Genomic DNA, 15,666 nt, shown 5'->3' with positions numbered 1-15,666 from the left:
TATTAAAAGGAAAAAAAAAAAAAAAAAAAAAGAGAGAGAGAGAGAGAGAAATTCCAAGCCCTGATCCGGCCAGTCGGGTCGGCTCAAGCAGGAGGCGACGAGCAGGAAGCCTGCGGCCGGGGAAGCTCCAAAGGTAAATGCAGCTCTGTTCTGCTTTTCTTTCCATGCTGAAGCCACCTCAGATGAGGTCAGCAGGGTTTCACCTTCACCCCATTCCCTGCACATTCCCGTCCTGGCTCTCCTTCGCTCTCCATCCCGCTCGCTGCCTCGGCGCACCCACCCCACAACTCCCTGGCCACAGTGCCTCCCTGCCCTGCTCGCTTTCCCCATGGCTGTGCTCCAGGGAATGCTTCTCCCAGCCATCATTCACCACCCCACAACCTCCACATGGTGCCCTGCCTCAAATCCGGGGTTTCCCCACGCCAGGATGTGGGAAATGGGAGCCACTGCTGCCCGTTAGCTGGTGCTCCTCCCTCCCTGGCCCTCGGCAGCCCCAGCACCCCGTTCCTGCCATCCAGCACTGTCCTTCCCTAGAGCAAAGGGGCTCCGGGGATTTTGGGGCCTCCACACAGCCCCTGGCCAGGCTGCAGCCTGTCAGAGCTTCCTTATTCCGGCCGTCAGAGGAAATGGCTTAGGAGTGACCTATCCAGGAACAAAGCTGGAGCATCACACCAGGCAGAGACAGCCCCATGCCATGCTCAGGAGCATCTCCCACCCTTTCTCCATGTGAAATCCAGGTGGGCTGGCTTGTCTCCATCCCATCTTCTTCCTTCCCTGGCCATGGAGAAACTCAGTTAATCCTTTAGGTATAAATCACTTCCAGTTGGTCAAGCTGAACACATACTGGGCATCTCTCATGTACCTTGATCCCTGGTTTCACCCATGCCTGGCACTAGGCTGCTCCAGAGGGCAGCACCGTGCCTGCATCCCTGCTCCAAGCCAGGCGGCACCACAGACCTCCCCTTCCACTCCACACCAGCCAACACGAGGGGACCAGCCCTGCTCCCACCCACAATCAGGGCACAGCCAGGAGTGCTGAAGCTCCACAGCAAAGAGGAGCCCTGGGAGAGGCTTTCACCCCTCTTGACTCCCAGTGTTAGGCCAAGTGTTTACCATGGAAACACAGGCACCGTGACGTCCCTGAGACTCCCACCTCAGCCCCATCACCCGCATCACCCACATCAGGTGTGTGGGGATAGAGGAGCCCAGCTTTGTCGGGCTCTGCTCCCAGTACCTGCCTCTTTCCACGGGGCCATCGCAGTGACACCACCAGTGATGCCAACTGGGAGGTCCCTGTGTGCCATCCCTGTGCTCCCTGCTTGCCTGGAATGCTGTGCAGCTGTGCCAGTCCCTGGGCACAGCCATGGGGTAGCAACGCGCCGAGGCTCCCAACACGCCAGGAACGCGGCACCCGCTGGGGAGCTCTCCAGGTGGGAGGCTGCTTTTCCATAAACAAACCAGACCACTGGTAATTAGCAGGTTTAAGGGCATGTCAGGCTGGAGGCAGCTCTGCAGCCCAGGCAGGGGGCTTGGCAGGTGAGGGAGGTACCACTGAGACCCCCAAAGCTGTGTTTTCGCATGGCTGAGCTCATTTCCCCACCTTGGTTTTGGATTTGGGCTGAAGCTACATTTTTTTTAAATCCTGCAACCCCCAGCTGGTCATTAATCACCTCCCACGCAAAAATTCACGGTTGGGAAAGCCAGGCTGGGAGTCAGTGCAGGGAGGGCAGGTGACACAGTGGCCACCAGGCTGTGGGTGGGACGTGGCTTTGGCTTTACCGCAGAGCAGCACCCACCACCCCCAGTCAGAATTGCCACGGGGGCTGATGGGGGTGGCCAGGCCCTCCCTGTGCCAGCACTCACGGAGCTACTCCTGGTCTGTGCCAGGCCCAGCCCGCCCTGTGGCGGCAGCAGACGGACTTTGTCCGTCCCGGAAGACGCTGTGTGAGATGCTGGCAGCACCCGCGCCTGTCACCTGAGCGCGCCATGGCAGGTAGGTGAAATCCCAATTCTCCCCTGTTCTCAGCTGGGAAGGATCCCTGTGCAAGCTCAGCTGGGGGTCCTGCTCTGGTATCACCTCTTAGATGCCAAGGGTCCTTCCCAGCCCCCAAACCGGCTCAGTATGTTGCTAAAGAGCCACAAAAACCACTCACTGCCAGACCCCCCAAGGCAGAGCTTGTTTTTCCGGGATGGCTACAGCAGTCATGTGCCCTGGGGGGAGCTGGATCAGCTTTCCCATCCAAACCTGCTCCCCTCTGTGCCCCTAGAACTTTGCAGTGTGCCCCCTGAAATCCTGGTGCCGGCTGCCAATGAGACGCTGGACCTGGTGCTGGGGAGCCGGGTCGAGCTGAACTGCACCGTGCGCTGGGCAGGCACCGAGCACTGCCAGCCCATTCCCACCTGGAGCAAGGATGGGCAGTGGCTGGACAGTGGGAGCAGCCAGGATACTGTCTGGTAAGGAGCCTGCCCTGGGGACAGCTGTCCATCTGCTTTTGGAGGGTGTCACCACACAGCCCAACCCACAGTATCCCTCATGTCCTGTCAGGTCTGGCCAAAACTCCTCAGAGCAGCTCCTGGCCAGTGTCCTGCAGCTCAACCTCACCCACGATGCCGATTTCGGGGTGTTCGCCTGCTGGATCAGCAATGCCACGGCCACCTTCACCCTGCGGCAGGCAGGTAGGCACCTGCTGGTGACAGGGAGGGGACATCCCACGGAGAGCCCAGGTGCACGGGGGGATTGAGGAGAGTGCAGCCCTGCTGCTTCTCCCACACCAAGGTGCAAACCTGCACCAAACTCAGGTATGCTGCTCACCATGCCCTTCCCTGTCCTGGCAGAGGCGGTGGGGCACGTGCCGGCGGTGCTGGCAGCCCTCCTGGTCCTGGTGCTCCTGGTGCTCCTGGCTGTGCTCTATGTCCAGTGCCGCCTGAATGTGCTCCTCTGGTACCGGGACCGCTACGGAGAGCTGGAGATCAATGGTGAGCCAGAGGTGTTCCCACTGGGAACAGCCTCCCGTGGTCTGGGGGTTCACACAGCCCTTCCCATGTTATCCCTGCTCTGTGGATCTCCCCAGATGGGAAGCTCTACGATGCCTACGTCTCCCACGCCACTGCCCCCGATGACCGAAAGTTCATCCACTTCATTGTGAAGCCACAGCTGGAAAACCGCCATGGCTACAAGCTCTTCCTGGACGAGCAGAACATCCTGCCCAACTCAGGTAGGCACCAGGCAGGGCTGGGCAGGGGGTGACACAGGGCCTGGGGGCTTGACACCCTTTTTACCCACAGAGCCATCAGCTGACCTCATCATGAATGTCAGCCGGTGCCGGCGCCTCATCGTGGTGCTCTCCGTTGCATACCTGGAGCAGGAGTGGTGCAACAGCAGTTTCAGGTAGGAGAGCAGCAGCTCTCACAGGAGAGGAGAGGGGCTGGCAGGTCCCTCACCATCCTGTCACCCATTTGCCTCACAGGGAAGGGCTCTGGAGGCTGCTGGAGCTTTCCAGGAAACCCATCTTCATCGTCTTTGAGAGCCAGTACCGGGAGATCACTCACCCTGCCATCACCCTGCTGAAGCAGCACCGAAGCGCAGTGACCCTGTTGGTGTGGAGAGCCGGCTCCATGGTGAGTTCCAAGCAGGATCTGACCCTCCCCGAGCCCCCTTTCCCTCCCCAGCACCCCACAGTGCCAGCCTCCCTGCTGCCCTTTGGGGCTGCCCCATGGTGAGAGCTGCGCAGGACCCATCCCACCAGCACCCCCTTCCATTCCCAGCTCCCCGTTTAGGGTCAACCTCCCTGCTGCCCTCTGGGGCTGTGCCCCAGGCTGCAGTGCTAAAGAGCAGGTTGGGGCACTCACCTTTTTGAGGACATTTAAAAACCCAACCAGAAGAGCCTCAGATCTGGGAGCTCACCCCCCAAACCTGCATGGTCAGGACCCCATGACACTCCAGGGCATCCCCAGCCTCAGCTCCCTGAGCAGAGCTTTGGCCCAGGGCCACTCCGGCCATTTCAAGGCCAGGCTGGGAGCCGGAGCCCTGGGGAGCGTTCCAGCAGGTCGGGCCGGTTTCTCCGCCGGCGCGTGGGCACGGTGCCATGCCGGAGCACAGCCCTCACCTTGGCCAAGCTCCCAGCGCTGGGGAGAGTGAGCCGAGCTCCTGGAACCCTGCGGGGCCGTGCTCCGGTGGTCCCAGCCCAGCTCATCCCCTCCGGGCTCCTGCAGACCCCATCGTCAGACTTCTGGAAGGAGCTGTGCCTGGCCCTGCCACGCAAGGTGTCCTTCCCGGGCAGCGTGGGGGACCCGCAGACCCAGCTGCAGGAGGACAAGGACCCCATGCTGATCCTGCACAGCAGCTACCTGGACAGCGCAGGAGATCTGGACCCGGACGGGGACCTGGGCACAGGTCCGTGTCCCTGCTGCTTCTCCCGAGGGGACAGATGGGAGCTGGAGGTCACTCCTGGGCTTTGCGTCCCGCTCCTGTGGCAGCAGGGTGGGTCCAGCCCCTTTCCCCTCCACATAAACCCATCTCCCTGCTCCTGCCAGGCCTCCGAGGACGCGTTTTCGGGAGCCCCCCGCCCCCCCGCCTCGGTGGGCACAGCACTCCCAGGAATCTGGCATCCAGCGGGATGGAGGACACGCAGCTGCGGGACGGGCAGCGCTCCGAGATCGACGTCTCGGATCTGGGATCGCGCAACTACGGTGCCCGCACAGACTTCTACTGCCTGGTGACAGAGGATGACATCTGAGCAGGACCACAGGTGTCCCCCGGCCCTGTGGGGCACACGGACCAGGTCAGGGCCGAGAAGCCCGGGAGTTATGATGGGATCAGAGCCACAGCTGTGCTGGAAAATCAGGAGCTGTCTCCGAAGTGGAAAACTGGAAAACCATCACCAGGAGCACCCTGCCTATAATACCTCAGTACCACCCCTGGGTGCCACCCAGGTGGCGGGGCCCTCTACCTTGCCGTGGGTGGCAGGGACATTCTTCCTACATGATGGACAAATTCTGGAATGGGTGATGCTCTCCAAGGAACAACATGCCCCAGCCCCAGGGAGTGCCTGACAGGTGTGGTGGCAGCACCTTTGTCCCTTATGGAAAACCCCATGACAATAAAAAGCTGCTGCACCCACTGGGTCTGTCCACGATGGAGACACAGGTGACATGGGGGAGGTCTCCTCACCACAGGCAGTGCTCTAGTCTGTCCTTCCCACACCAGTGTCCCTGTCACACTAACCCTTGAGCCATGCCAGGCACGGAACCTCACCCTGTGCTGGTGTCACCAGGACACTGTCCCCTTCTCCCAGGTGCCATCAAACACAGGTGCAGGTGGGCATCACTCAAGGCCTTTATTTCAGGGGTACACAGGGCAGGGGGGTTGTACACAGAGAGCAGCACAGCCAAACACCCCGTGACCCCGAGCCTGGAGCGCGCCGGTGCCGCTCACCGTGGGGCTGCTCCAGCCCCTCCGCCCGCTCCCCCCATCCTCCCACCCCTCTACCTACTCTACATCGTGTCCCCCACGGGGTGCCCTGTGCCCCCCAAGCGTGGGGGCTCCCCCAGCCCCAAAGCCATCCCCAGCCCACCCGTGTGTCCCCTCCTGGCCATCGCTGTGGCACAGAGAGCTTTGGACCCGAGAGCTTTTGCACCCAGCACCGGGGACACCACCCCACCCACAGGGCGACACTGCTCAGCAAACACGACCCGGACAGCCCTGCCCGGATCCTGCTGCACCAGCAGGGCCCAGCCCTGGCAGCAGCTGGTGAGGAGCAACTCTGCCACACTGGGACAGTCCCCACAGGGTGACAGATGGGCCTGAGGCCCTCCCAGGCTTCCTGCAGTGAGGGCACAGAGCCCCATCAGACACAGCCCCCTGCCCACCCTCCACAGCAAAGGGGAATGCAGTGCTGTCACAGCGTCACTTCCCAGCTCCCTGCGGCCGCTGTGCCACCCCATAAACTGTAGGAAGCCACCTCAGAGCCTACCAAGCCCCCAAGCCATGCAAAGCTCTATCCCCACCCAGCCAGGGCAGAACAAAAGTGTAACCCACAGCACATCCCACACTGGCACAGGGCACGGACATCCCCAGCTCAGGGAGCTGGGATGAAGCACCCCCAGAAGCCCCCTTGCCCCAGAATTGCTCTACAGGAACCTTCCTGATTCCCTACAGGTCCTGCCCCCGTCAAGTCAGGACAAGCCAAGTTTTGCAGACAGCTGCCTGAGCGTGGGGAGGGCCCCCAAAAGGTGCCATGGGGCAGCCCCCTCTAACTGGGGTCCCAGTGGGGCCCTACAGCAGAGCCAAAAGCAGCTGCTGGATATAAAGCTGGGCAGGAGGGAGGACAAGTGTCCCCCAGCCAGGAAAGGGGAGCTGGCAGAGGGGGGACACACATGGAATGTAGGGATTACGCTACAGAGCGGAGGTCTGGCAGCGAGCAGCCTCCCCACAGCATGGCTGGCAGCACGGAGCATCCCAGCGAGGCATTCCAGCTCCCAGGGTGTCCTCAGAGGCTGAGGAAGTCCTCCTTCCGGTACCCCTTCTGCAAGGAGACAGCCCCATCAGGCACATGGAGCCCCTCTGCTCCAGCACTGATGGCCACACCGTCCCCACCCCACCTGCACAGGGACAACGCGCTGGGATGGAGTGGGACCCCACCATATCCTGGGAAGCATCTGGGTGGTGTGGCTCCCTAGGATGAATCCCCTGGCCTTGATTCCCTAGGGATCCTCCCACTGGCTGTGGGAGGCTGTGGAATTGGTACGTACCATCTTGAAGTCCCGGTGGAGCTTGGTGTACTGCCACATGTTTCCCAGGAGGCTGGCGGCAGCTCGGGAGGACTTCTCATTGTCTGAGCTGGGAAAGGGACAGGAAGCAATGATGTTTTGGGGACACTGAGCATGGGAGGGTGCCCATCAGCCCAAGGAGACAACCCCAGAGGGGCCTGGAGGGACTGGGGGCTTAGTGTGGGTGGGGAGAGGCAGGAGGTGAATGGCTGGATCCCACAATAACAGGCAAGAGCAGGGAGAGGTTCCATGATGGGAACAGGCAGCATTGGTGATGATGGGGTGTCCTTAGGGGGTGACAAAGTGCTGGCAGGTGGCCACTCTGAGCTAGTGTGGCGACTCCCAACACCAAGGCTTGGGAAGGGGAACTTGTGACCCTCTTCCACTGTGCTGGAGCAGAGAGGGAGAGGAAAGCAGGACAGGAGCCCGGGTGTGAGCTGGGACAAACAGCTCCCACCTGTCCCGTCGCTTCTTGATGAAGAAGAGCTTCCTGAGGCCATCGAAGTAGACGATGTCGCGGGCGGCCATGGGGCTCTCCACCACCAGGTTGTTGAGCACCGCGATGATGTTCACGATGACATCAGCGGGTGGGGCCTTGTCCCCGACGCTCCCTGGCAGCTTCTCGATCAGGTGGCTGACCACCTTGGTGGCTGTGGGCAAAGGGGACATCAGGGCTGGTGGCCAGAGCCAGAGGGGACAGAGCCATCCCCGTTCCCCATCTGGGAACAGCCCGCAAACTCAGCTGCAAGCGGGGATGCAGCAGGCAGGATGGGGTTGGGATGTGGCTGGAGATAACGGGAGGCAAAGGAAAAGGTTGGGAAGAACTCCCCAGTCCTGATTCACCCCCGGCACTCACACATCTCGTCCTTGTTGCGGGCGTGGCGGGACAGGTTGCGGATGAGGCCGGTGAGGGAGCGCAGCTGGTGGTGGTCGGCAGTGCGGACACGGTCCAGCACGGGATTCAGGATGCGCTCCTGCTCCAGCGCCAGCCGGCTCAGCACACCGGCCCACTGCAAGGCAAACGCCCCCTTGGAGACTCCACCAGCTCCCTGCTCCTCCTCCTCACTGGGAGCAGGTCGGGGTGAGCCCTGCCCAGGTGCCCCCCTCCCAGCACGGCTGTGATGGGCAGGCTGTGGGACCCCCGCTGTTCCCCGGGCCTCACCCTGCGGTCCCCGGCCGTGATGTTCTGCAGGGCACCCGAGGCCGCCTCCGTCGTGTGCTTGTTGAGCTCGCAGCGCTGCAGCAGCCGGTTGTAGATGCCCACGATCTGCGGGTTCCAGAGCCACTCCATGCCCTTGGGGTCCTTGGAGACCTCCGTGAAGGTGACGATGTCCGCGTTCAGGTAGTGCTGAGGGACAGGGGCGTTGTTAGACTCCGGGGATGTCCCCTCTGCAGTGTCCCTCCCTGCCAGTGTTGCCTTTCCCTACCTGCCTGGCCTGAACTGCTGGGCAGGTCACCCTGGCTACATCATGCCCCATGTCATGGAAAAGCAGGGCTTCAGCACCCTGATTCACCCCAGACACCTGATTCACCCTCCTCTGAGCTCACCCATGTGTCCCACCCACCAGCTGAGGACGGCATCCACCTCCACCCTGGCATCACGTCTGCTGCCAGCGCTTTCCAGTGCCAGCCCCACCCCGGTGACACGGCCAGGATGTGCCCCCACTGACCTCCCGGGCCTTCTTGCTCTGGGGGCTGAAGCAGCCCACCAGCTCCCCTGTCATCGTGCCGCCGGCATTCCTCCGGTGGCCCTCAAGGCGCTGGAGCGAGGACGGGGGCATCTCGTCGTACAAGCGGTAGGAGAGGTTGCGCAGGACACAGACTGCATTCTCCACGCTCTGGGAGGGCACAGAGGACACGAGGGTGTCATCCCTGGGCCACCTGCAGGGTGCGTCCAGCTGGCACAGGGGCTCCACAGCAGAGTCATAACACTGGCTGTGCCCAGTGAGCCCAGCTGGTGGACTCTGTGGAGCTGGACTGGTTCTCCCAGCATCACAAGATGGGCCTTTGTACAACAGGATGGGGGAGCAGCACCTCAGCCCCTCCACCACCAGCTTGGGGGCTCACCTTATCCTCCGACTTTCCCACCTCCAGGGAGCTGTTCACATAGTGGATCATGGAGTCCACCAGCCCATGGCACTCGCGCATCTTCTGCCGGGTCTGCTGGCTGGCAGAGCTCAGGTTCCTGCATGGGAACGGGGTTCTGTCATGGAGAGAAGGGGATCCCCCACAGCCACCCCTTCCTGAGCCCAAAAAAGAGCCCTGCAGACAGTGTTCCTGTCTCTTCCTCCCTCCAACTGGGAAGACCTGGAGGAGATACCTGAGGAAGCCCGTGGAGTTATAAAAGATCTCTGCCTCTGAGGGGTTCTGCTGGATGACACCCGAGGCCCCCAGCCCAGAGAGAGGGACCAGGACCAGGTCTGTGAGCTGCTCCAGTGTATCCCGGGCCAGGCGATCCTTCAGGTTGTCACTGGAGGACAGATTCCACAGGATCCCTGCACAGAGGGGGACCCTCAGTACTGGAACGTCTGGAGAGCACACCCACCCCAACTCCCCTGGCTTGTGCTGGTGACAACCAAGCAAAGGGATCATCCCCGTGGAGCTCCATTCACATGAGGGGAGTAAAGGCCACCCTCAGGGGAAGGGGACCCCCGCCCACCCCACTGTTGTCCCCAACCTGTGACGTTCTTGCGGAGCTCATCGTCGGGCTCACGCAGGGTGCGCATGAGCTCGTAGATGCCGTTCTCCTCCACCAGCGCCAGCTTGTTCTCGGCGTTGTCGTAGATGAGGTTGCGCATGGCGCCGGTGGCGTGGCGCTGCACCTCCTGGTTCGGGCTGTTGAACAGCTTCACCAGCTTGGGCATGGCCTGCAGGCTGCGGGCCTGGGGGACAGCCCGGGGGGGTCAGACATGCTGCGTTCCCAGGGCTCCCTCCGGCCCCTGCACCTGCCCGTGGTGTCAGAGGGACCAGGAAACCCCCTGCTCCCACTGGGAAAATCTCTTCTCCCACCTTTCCGGGGGCTCACCTGCTTCTTGGCGCTGCTGTCGCTGTAGCACTTGTGCTGCAGGTAGGCAGCGCCCAGCACCTGCAGGTTGGGGTCACTGGCGATCAGGTACTTCACTGCTGAGGGCAGGTCGATGTCATCAAACCTGGAACCACAGCTGGGTGAGTCCCGGCAGAGCATCCCACAGGATCCTCCACCTCTGCACCCCGCCACATCCCCCATGCCCAAGGAGCCCCATGAACCCATCTCCTTCCCACTGCGCTCTGGGCATGGGACTCCATTCCCAGTGGATTAAGCATCATCTTCCTGCCATGTCTCAGGATGTGTCCATGCAGGAGCCAGGGGCAGGACCCACTTGGAGGTCAGCCTGCGCTGTGGTGCATCACCACAAGACCAAGCTGCGCCCACCATCCCACCCCTCTTCCCAACATCCCTTGTGCCCAGGGGGAGCTGGAGGGGTTCACCCTCCTCCAGCAGGCTGGGACACACTCCTCCCACAGTGGGGACAAGGCCCAAGACACCCCGGAGCAGCCCCCGGCCCTCACCCGCCGGCGTGGTGGCCGAGCAGCGTGCTGTGCCCGTTGTACATCTCCATGGCGCGCGGCTCCGCGAGGTGGTGGCCGGACTCGGCCAGGCTGCGCACGGAGGGGGCACGGGAGCTGTGCTCCCCCAGCCCCAGGAAGGCGCCGCCGCCTCCCGCCGACACCGTGCCGAAGGAGCCGGCGCTGAGCCGCGAGCGGTTGTTGCTCTGGAAGCGCTGCAGCGTGCGCATGGCGGGCGCGCGGATGGTGCGGCTCGGCGGCCCCTCGGCGCCGTCCAGCCAGTCACACGCGGCCTTGGCGGCCGTGCCGGCGCTCAGCTGCCGCTCGAAGGCGAAGGAGCGGCCGAAACCACTGCCGGCCTGGCTCTTGTAGAGCTGCCGGTGCCCCGGCGCGTCCAGCTGCTCCGACAGGACGCTGTAGCGGTCGTCGGCGAGCGGGTGGGGCCCGTCAGCCAGGCGAAGGGAGCGCAGAGACAGCGTGTCCAGGTTCTGCCGGCAGCGGAAGTTGCGCTCGTGGAAGGAGCTGGGCCGCGGCGAGGTGGTGGCCGCCTGCGAGGCCGCGTAGCCGGCGACGTAGGTGCGGCCCTTGGCCAGGGCGCCGTTGCTGATGGTGGCCATGCGCTTGTGCGGGGTGAGGTCCACGGCCGAGCGCGAGGACCAGCCGCTGCCCCGCAGCGTGCCGAAATCCTTCTTGGCCAGCGGCTGGTACAGCTGCAGGGGGGAAGATGGAAGGTTGGGAGTCTGTCCGTCCACCTCCACCAGGGGAGCACAGAGCTCTCCTCAGCACCGCCGAGGCGGTGGGCAGGGGATGGAGCCTCGGTACCTACCGAGGCCTTGGGGTCCACCCCATTGCTCTGGGAGCGGGAGCTGAAGGAGGAGCGCAGGGTCGAGCTGTACTGATCGCCTGCAGGACAGAGGAGGCAGAGTAAGCATGGGCAGGGCGGGATCTGGAGATCAAAGATCGCCCCAGCTCATCCCAGGGGGACCTGCTGCGGGAACCGGGGCACCGCAAGCAGAGCTGGGGGGACAAAGGGGTGGGAGGAGACCGCCTTCCCCTGCCCGCTGGCCACGGGGAGCAGAAGTGGCCTCCCCGCCCTGCCTCGTGCCCCGACGGCGAGGGCACTAATTGCCACCTTGGCGGGGACGCCGCGGCTCAGCCCGGTCCCCCCTGCCGCGGCTGGATCAGCAGCCCAGGCATCCTCACAGCCAGTCCCGGCTCCCCCGCCCTGGGAACGGCACCTGGAACCCCAGCGCCCCCCATGGCACACCTCACGCTGCCCACCTGCCCTGCCACCGCCCCAGGGCTGACGGCGGGACACGACAGGGACCAGGGACGGGACAGGGACGCCGCCGGTGCTGGTGGTGCCAGGTGCGTGACTCACGCCTGGGGCAGCCCTCGAGGTGTCAGAGGGGTCTGTCCCCACCACTGGGGTCCCCAGCGCGGGGGTCGGGGCTCGGGGGATCCCGGCGGTGCCGGGCGGGGCGGCAGGGTGGAGGCCGCCGGCGCAGACGTTAAATGGAGGAGCTGGAGCCCGGCCAGCGCCGGCGCTCAAGGCTGGTGGGGGCTCTGCCAGGGCGGGAAAAATCTCCCCCCCTGCCAGCCCAATGCGGGGTGTGGGACCCCACCAGCACAAAGCCCTCCAAGGGCAGGTGGGGGAACTGAGGCAGGACCCCGAGTGGGATAAAACGAGCCCACGCTGGGGCTGAGCTACCCTTGATCCCAGCGCTGGGGATGCTCGAGGGCGTTCGGGGGACTCGGTCAGGGTGGGGGGCACTCCCCAACCCGCAGTCAGTGTGTGCCCAGAGCCCCAGCGCCGGCCGAGGGGCTCCCACCACCCGTCCCACCGCGTGTTCCCGGGGGCTCCCGGGGGTCTCCCACCTCTGGTGCCGTCGGCGAGCTCCTCGGGGCGGGCGGGCGCTTGCCCCCGCAGCATCATGCGGATGCGGACCTGCTCCTGGACACGGGCGCTGCGCAGCCGCTGGGCCTCGGCCGCCTCCCGGCCACGCTCGTCCAGCTGCCGGTCCGAGGGCAAGGCCAGGGAGCAGACGCCGGCCTCGGGCTGCAGGGCCGACAGCAGGAAGGCATTAGTCTCCTGCATGGTGCGCCGAGGGGCCGCGGCCAGCCCGGCCGCCCTGCGCAGGTGAGCGGCGGCAGTGGCGGCGTTCCGGCGTTCCCCAGCCGTAGGGAGGCTCCGTCCCGGCCCGTCCGTCCCGCCCCGCCGCCACGCCTCGCCGGGAAAAGGAGGGGGCCCCACCGGGGCCACTGTCACCATTGACACCATCACCATCGTCACCGCCACAGGTGGAGGTGCCCAGGGATAACCTCGGGGATGAGGTGGTCCAGGGGTCTGGGGGTCCTACCTTAGGAAAAGCTGGGATCCCTTCAGACAGTCACTCCCTGAGTCCTGGGCAGCCACACCAGTGAGCCCCAGACCCCCCAGACTGTCCCAGCAGTGAGCCCAAGACCCCCAGGAAACCCCCCAGAACAGCCCTGAGCCCCCACAAAGCCTCCCCATTCATCTCTGCCACTGAAGCCTGGACACCCACATTTTGTTCCTCCAGTGAGCCCTGGAGTCTCACATGGTCTCCTAGGAGAGCCCCAGACCTTTGGAGAACCTTCCCATTGACCTCCAGAGACTCACATGGCCCTGCCACTGAGCCCCAGACCCCTACAGTGTCCCTCCAATTAGCTCAAGATCCCCAGGAAACCTCTGAGGACAGTGCTCTGGACCCCTATACGAATTCTCTGTCCAGCTCTGGACCCCCAGATTGTCACTCCAGTGAGCCCCAGACCCCCACATGGGGTCCCAGAGGCATCCCAGACCACCAGGGAGACCTCTCAACCAGCCCTGACCACAAAGCCCCAGGCCACCTCCACAGGGACCCCCAGACCACTCAAGCCACTTTCCAGAAGCACTCTGGACCCCCATCTGGCACAGGGGTCCAGCCTGGAGTGGGGGCTCCTTGCAGTAATTCCTGGCTGAGCCCTCCCTGCTTTGCTTTTCAAATCAGCCGGGGAATGAAAAAACAACAACAATAAAAAAGGGGCGGCTGAGCGCCGCGGGCCCGCGGTGACGAACGCGGTGACTCAGGCCCCGCTGCCACCACAGGTACTAATTAGCCTCGCCCCAGCTGCCGAGCCACCCCATCGCAGCCAGACTGGGGACACCACGTCCCCCTGGCCCGCTGCGCTCGGGGTCAGCTCCCGAAATCCGCCCTCTGCCAGGCCACGCCGCTGTCCCGCAGCCCGGCTCACGGGCCGAGCGGCTCATCCCTGACCCGAGCCGTGGCCGTTCTCAGCCCCTGCTCGGGGTCACGGTGGCTCCGTGTCACCAGCCGGGTGGTTTGGGGCGAGCGTGGCCACGCGGGCCTGGCTCTGTGGCCAGCCCTGGCTCAGCGCTTGGCGTCACCGCTCCGGCAGCGACAGCAGCGTTGCTGGGCCGGGTTTACAACGCCCGGCGGTGACACCGTGCGCGCTTCGGTCGGGGGTGAAAAGGGCGGCTGTGCCCGAGGAATGTGCCGCCGTCAGCAGGAGCCGCGGCAGGGGCGGGGTGTAGACCTGCGGGCCAGCGCTTTGGGGTGACAGTCCCCCGGTGGCCGCCCCAAACACCCCTTGGTGGCACCATCCCGATGGGCTGAGGAACAGCGTGCGTAACCCACCTCCCCAAATCTGGGGCTTGTGGGAGCCCCCTTTTGCCCAGGGGGCCACCCCTGTGTCTTTTGGGGTACAGCACCCAGGAAAACCCTCGAGGCCCCCCCTGTTCTCCCACTGCGGCACCACCCCACGGGCGCACCGAGTTTGGCAGAGCTCGGCGGGCGCTCCCAAGCCTCGGAGCCCGGATGAATCATGGGCTCCCCCCGCAGCGGGCGGAGGGGGTGGATCGCTCCCTCAGCAAGCCAACACTTGCCCGCCGTCCCCATGCCAGGATCCTGGGGATCGGGGCCATCCCCGGGGGACAGAGGGGCTGCGGGGACAACCCTGAGCCCACTGGCACCCCCACCTTCCCCCAGCTCTGTCTCCCTCCCAAACCCACATTCCCCCACCGTAACACTGCCCTGCAGCTGACAACTGGAAATTCAGGGGTCCGGGGGGATTCAAGGATTGCTTAGAGCTGGAATGGGCAGCGCTTGCCTCATCGAGCAGTTCGTTAATTAGGGAAGATCGGATAGGAGGGGGATACACCAGGGGCCTTAGAAACAGCAAATCAGCACAAAGTAAACTTTTGAAGCAAAATTGAGGGATTGCCGAGGGGATCCGAGCACAGCTGGAATGACACAGAGTGAAATAAACCCAAGCCGGGGTCCCTAAAACAGCCGCTGCCCACCCCCAGCCTGGAGACACCTCTGTCACTCCCCCGCGGGGCGACAGAGCCACATTCCCGGGAAGCCCCGGCTCCTGGGAGAGCCGCGTCCTCTTCCACCCCCCGAGCAGCACCGAGTGCCCATCCCCACGCCCGGGTCCCACCGTGCCCGCCGGGGCCAGCGGAGTTGTGGCGGGGAGTGGCCGCCGTGGCTCCGCGCAGCCCGGACACCGCGCACACGTGCCAGGAGCCACGCTGGGGACACCGAGGCACAGGGAGGGACCGAGGGAGGGAAAAGCCTCCTGGCCAGAGCTGGCCGCTGTTGGGCAGCCACCAGACCCACGTGTTGGAGCCCCAGACCGCCGGCACCACCCTGGCCAGTGGAAGGGGACAAGGTGCGTGGCAGGGCGAGTGACACCGGCTGTCCCCGGGGACCCGCGGTGGGGACAGTGGCGATGGTGGCCACGGGAGTGGCCGGCACGTACCTGGCTGGGTGGCCCCGGAGGGCCGTTGTCCTGCAGCATCCTCGGGCGGGCAGGTGCACCCCTGGGTGCTGCGGGGTGCGGGTGGGCGCCGGCGTCTGCGGCGGGCGTGGGGCGCGCGGGCCCGCCCCGCACCTCGCCCAACCAGTCTCCTCGCCGGGGTTTTGCATGGAACACGCTCGCCTCCCCGCCGAGGCTGGGATCTCGGGGATCACTGGGGCTCCTCAAAATCTTCAGCACGGCCAGGGGTCCGCGGGGGGCCAGCCCTCACAGCGGAACCACGGCTCGGCCACCTTCATGACGCTGCCAAGAGTGTCCAGGGATCCCCACTGCCACCATGGCCATGATCCAATGTATCCTTCTCACCACATCCCCCTGAACAGCCAGCTCGGGGCACCCATGGGTGTAACAGGGTGGGTTTGGGGGTGTCAGAAGGAGAAGATGGAGGAGAGGCAGAGTTTGGGGGGCACAGACATTTTTTGGGATGCAGGGGTCTCCCCCTGGTTCACAGGGAGCGTGTTTGTGTGCGTGGGATGGAGCAGCAGCCCTTTGAAGCCAGATAAGCTGAGA

General features: G+C 64.4%; 2 protein-coding genes across 2 annotated transcripts; one reads left to right on the top strand and one right to left on the bottom strand.

Annotated features, from left to right (window-relative positions):
- Positions 1-30: 30 nt before the first annotated feature.
- SIGIRR (single Ig and TIR domain containing) lies at positions 31-5,119 on the top strand. The gene is made up of 10 exons (XM_021524737.2): positions 31-133; positions 1,888-1,993; positions 2,268-2,454; positions 2,546-2,676; positions 2,836-2,976; positions 3,072-3,215; positions 3,286-3,388; positions 3,468-3,618; positions 4,213-4,393; positions 4,534-5,119. Exons 2-10 carry the CDS (start codon positions 1,987-1,989, stop codon positions 4,734-4,736), a joined length of 1,248 nt encoding a protein of 415 aa, XP_021380412.2. The 5' UTR covers positions 31-133; positions 1,888-1,986; the 3' UTR covers positions 4,737-5,119.
- A 1,369-nt stretch (positions 5,120-6,488) lies between these two features.
- On the bottom strand, positions 6,489-12,427 carry PKP3 (plakophilin 3). The gene is made up of 13 exons (XM_021556097.3): positions 12,193-12,427; positions 11,141-11,217; positions 10,318-11,024; positions 9,794-9,917; positions 9,446-9,650; positions 9,089-9,263; positions 8,836-8,953; positions 8,439-8,606; positions 7,931-8,116; positions 7,625-7,778; positions 7,226-7,418; positions 6,751-6,838; positions 6,489-6,524 (listed from the first exon to the last, which is right to left on the bottom strand). The coding sequence occupies exons 1-13, from the start codon at positions 12,410-12,412 to the stop codon at positions 6,489-6,491; spliced, it is 2,451 nt and encodes an 816-aa protein (XP_021411772.3). The 5' UTR covers positions 12,413-12,427.
- Positions 12,428-15,666: the final 3,239 nt, after the last annotated feature.

This window comes from Lonchura striata, chromosome 6 (genome assembly GCF_046129695.1).
Source record: "Lonchura striata isolate bLonStr1 chromosome 6, bLonStr1.mat, whole genome shotgun sequence".
Lineage (NCBI taxonomy): Eukaryota > Metazoa > Chordata > Aves > Passeriformes > Estrildidae > Lonchura > Lonchura striata.
Note: the sequence above shows the minus strand (reverse complement) of the source record. Positions and strands in the feature narration are given on the sequence as shown.

What these genes read in the sequence shown, in the direction of transcription:
- PKP3 (XM_021556097.3), bottom strand. Translation starts at nt 12,412, where the DNA reads ATGCAGGAGACTAATGCCTTCCTGCTGTCGGCCCTGCAGCCCGAGGCC. An exon ending in CCGCAACAAGGACGAGATGT is followed by an intron (nt 7,419 to 7,624) that starts GTGAGTGCCGGG and finishes CTTTGCCCACAG; the next exon opens with CCACCAAGGTGGTCAGCCAC. An exon ending in ATCAAGAAGCGACGGGACAG is followed by an intron (nt 6,839 to 7,225) that starts GTGGGAGCTGTT and finishes TCCCTTTCCCAG; the next exon opens with CTCAGACAATGAGAAGTCCT.
- SIGIRR (XM_021524737.2), top strand. An exon ending in AGCAGCCAGGATACTGTCTG is followed by an intron (nt 2,455 to 2,545) that starts GTAAGGAGCCTG and finishes ATGTCCTGTCAG; the next exon opens with GTCTGGCCAAAACTCCTCAG. An exon ending in CGGAGAGCTGGAGATCAATG is followed by an intron (nt 2,977 to 3,071) that starts GTGAGCCAGAGG and finishes GGATCTCCCCAG; the next exon opens with ATGGGAAGCTCTACGATGCC.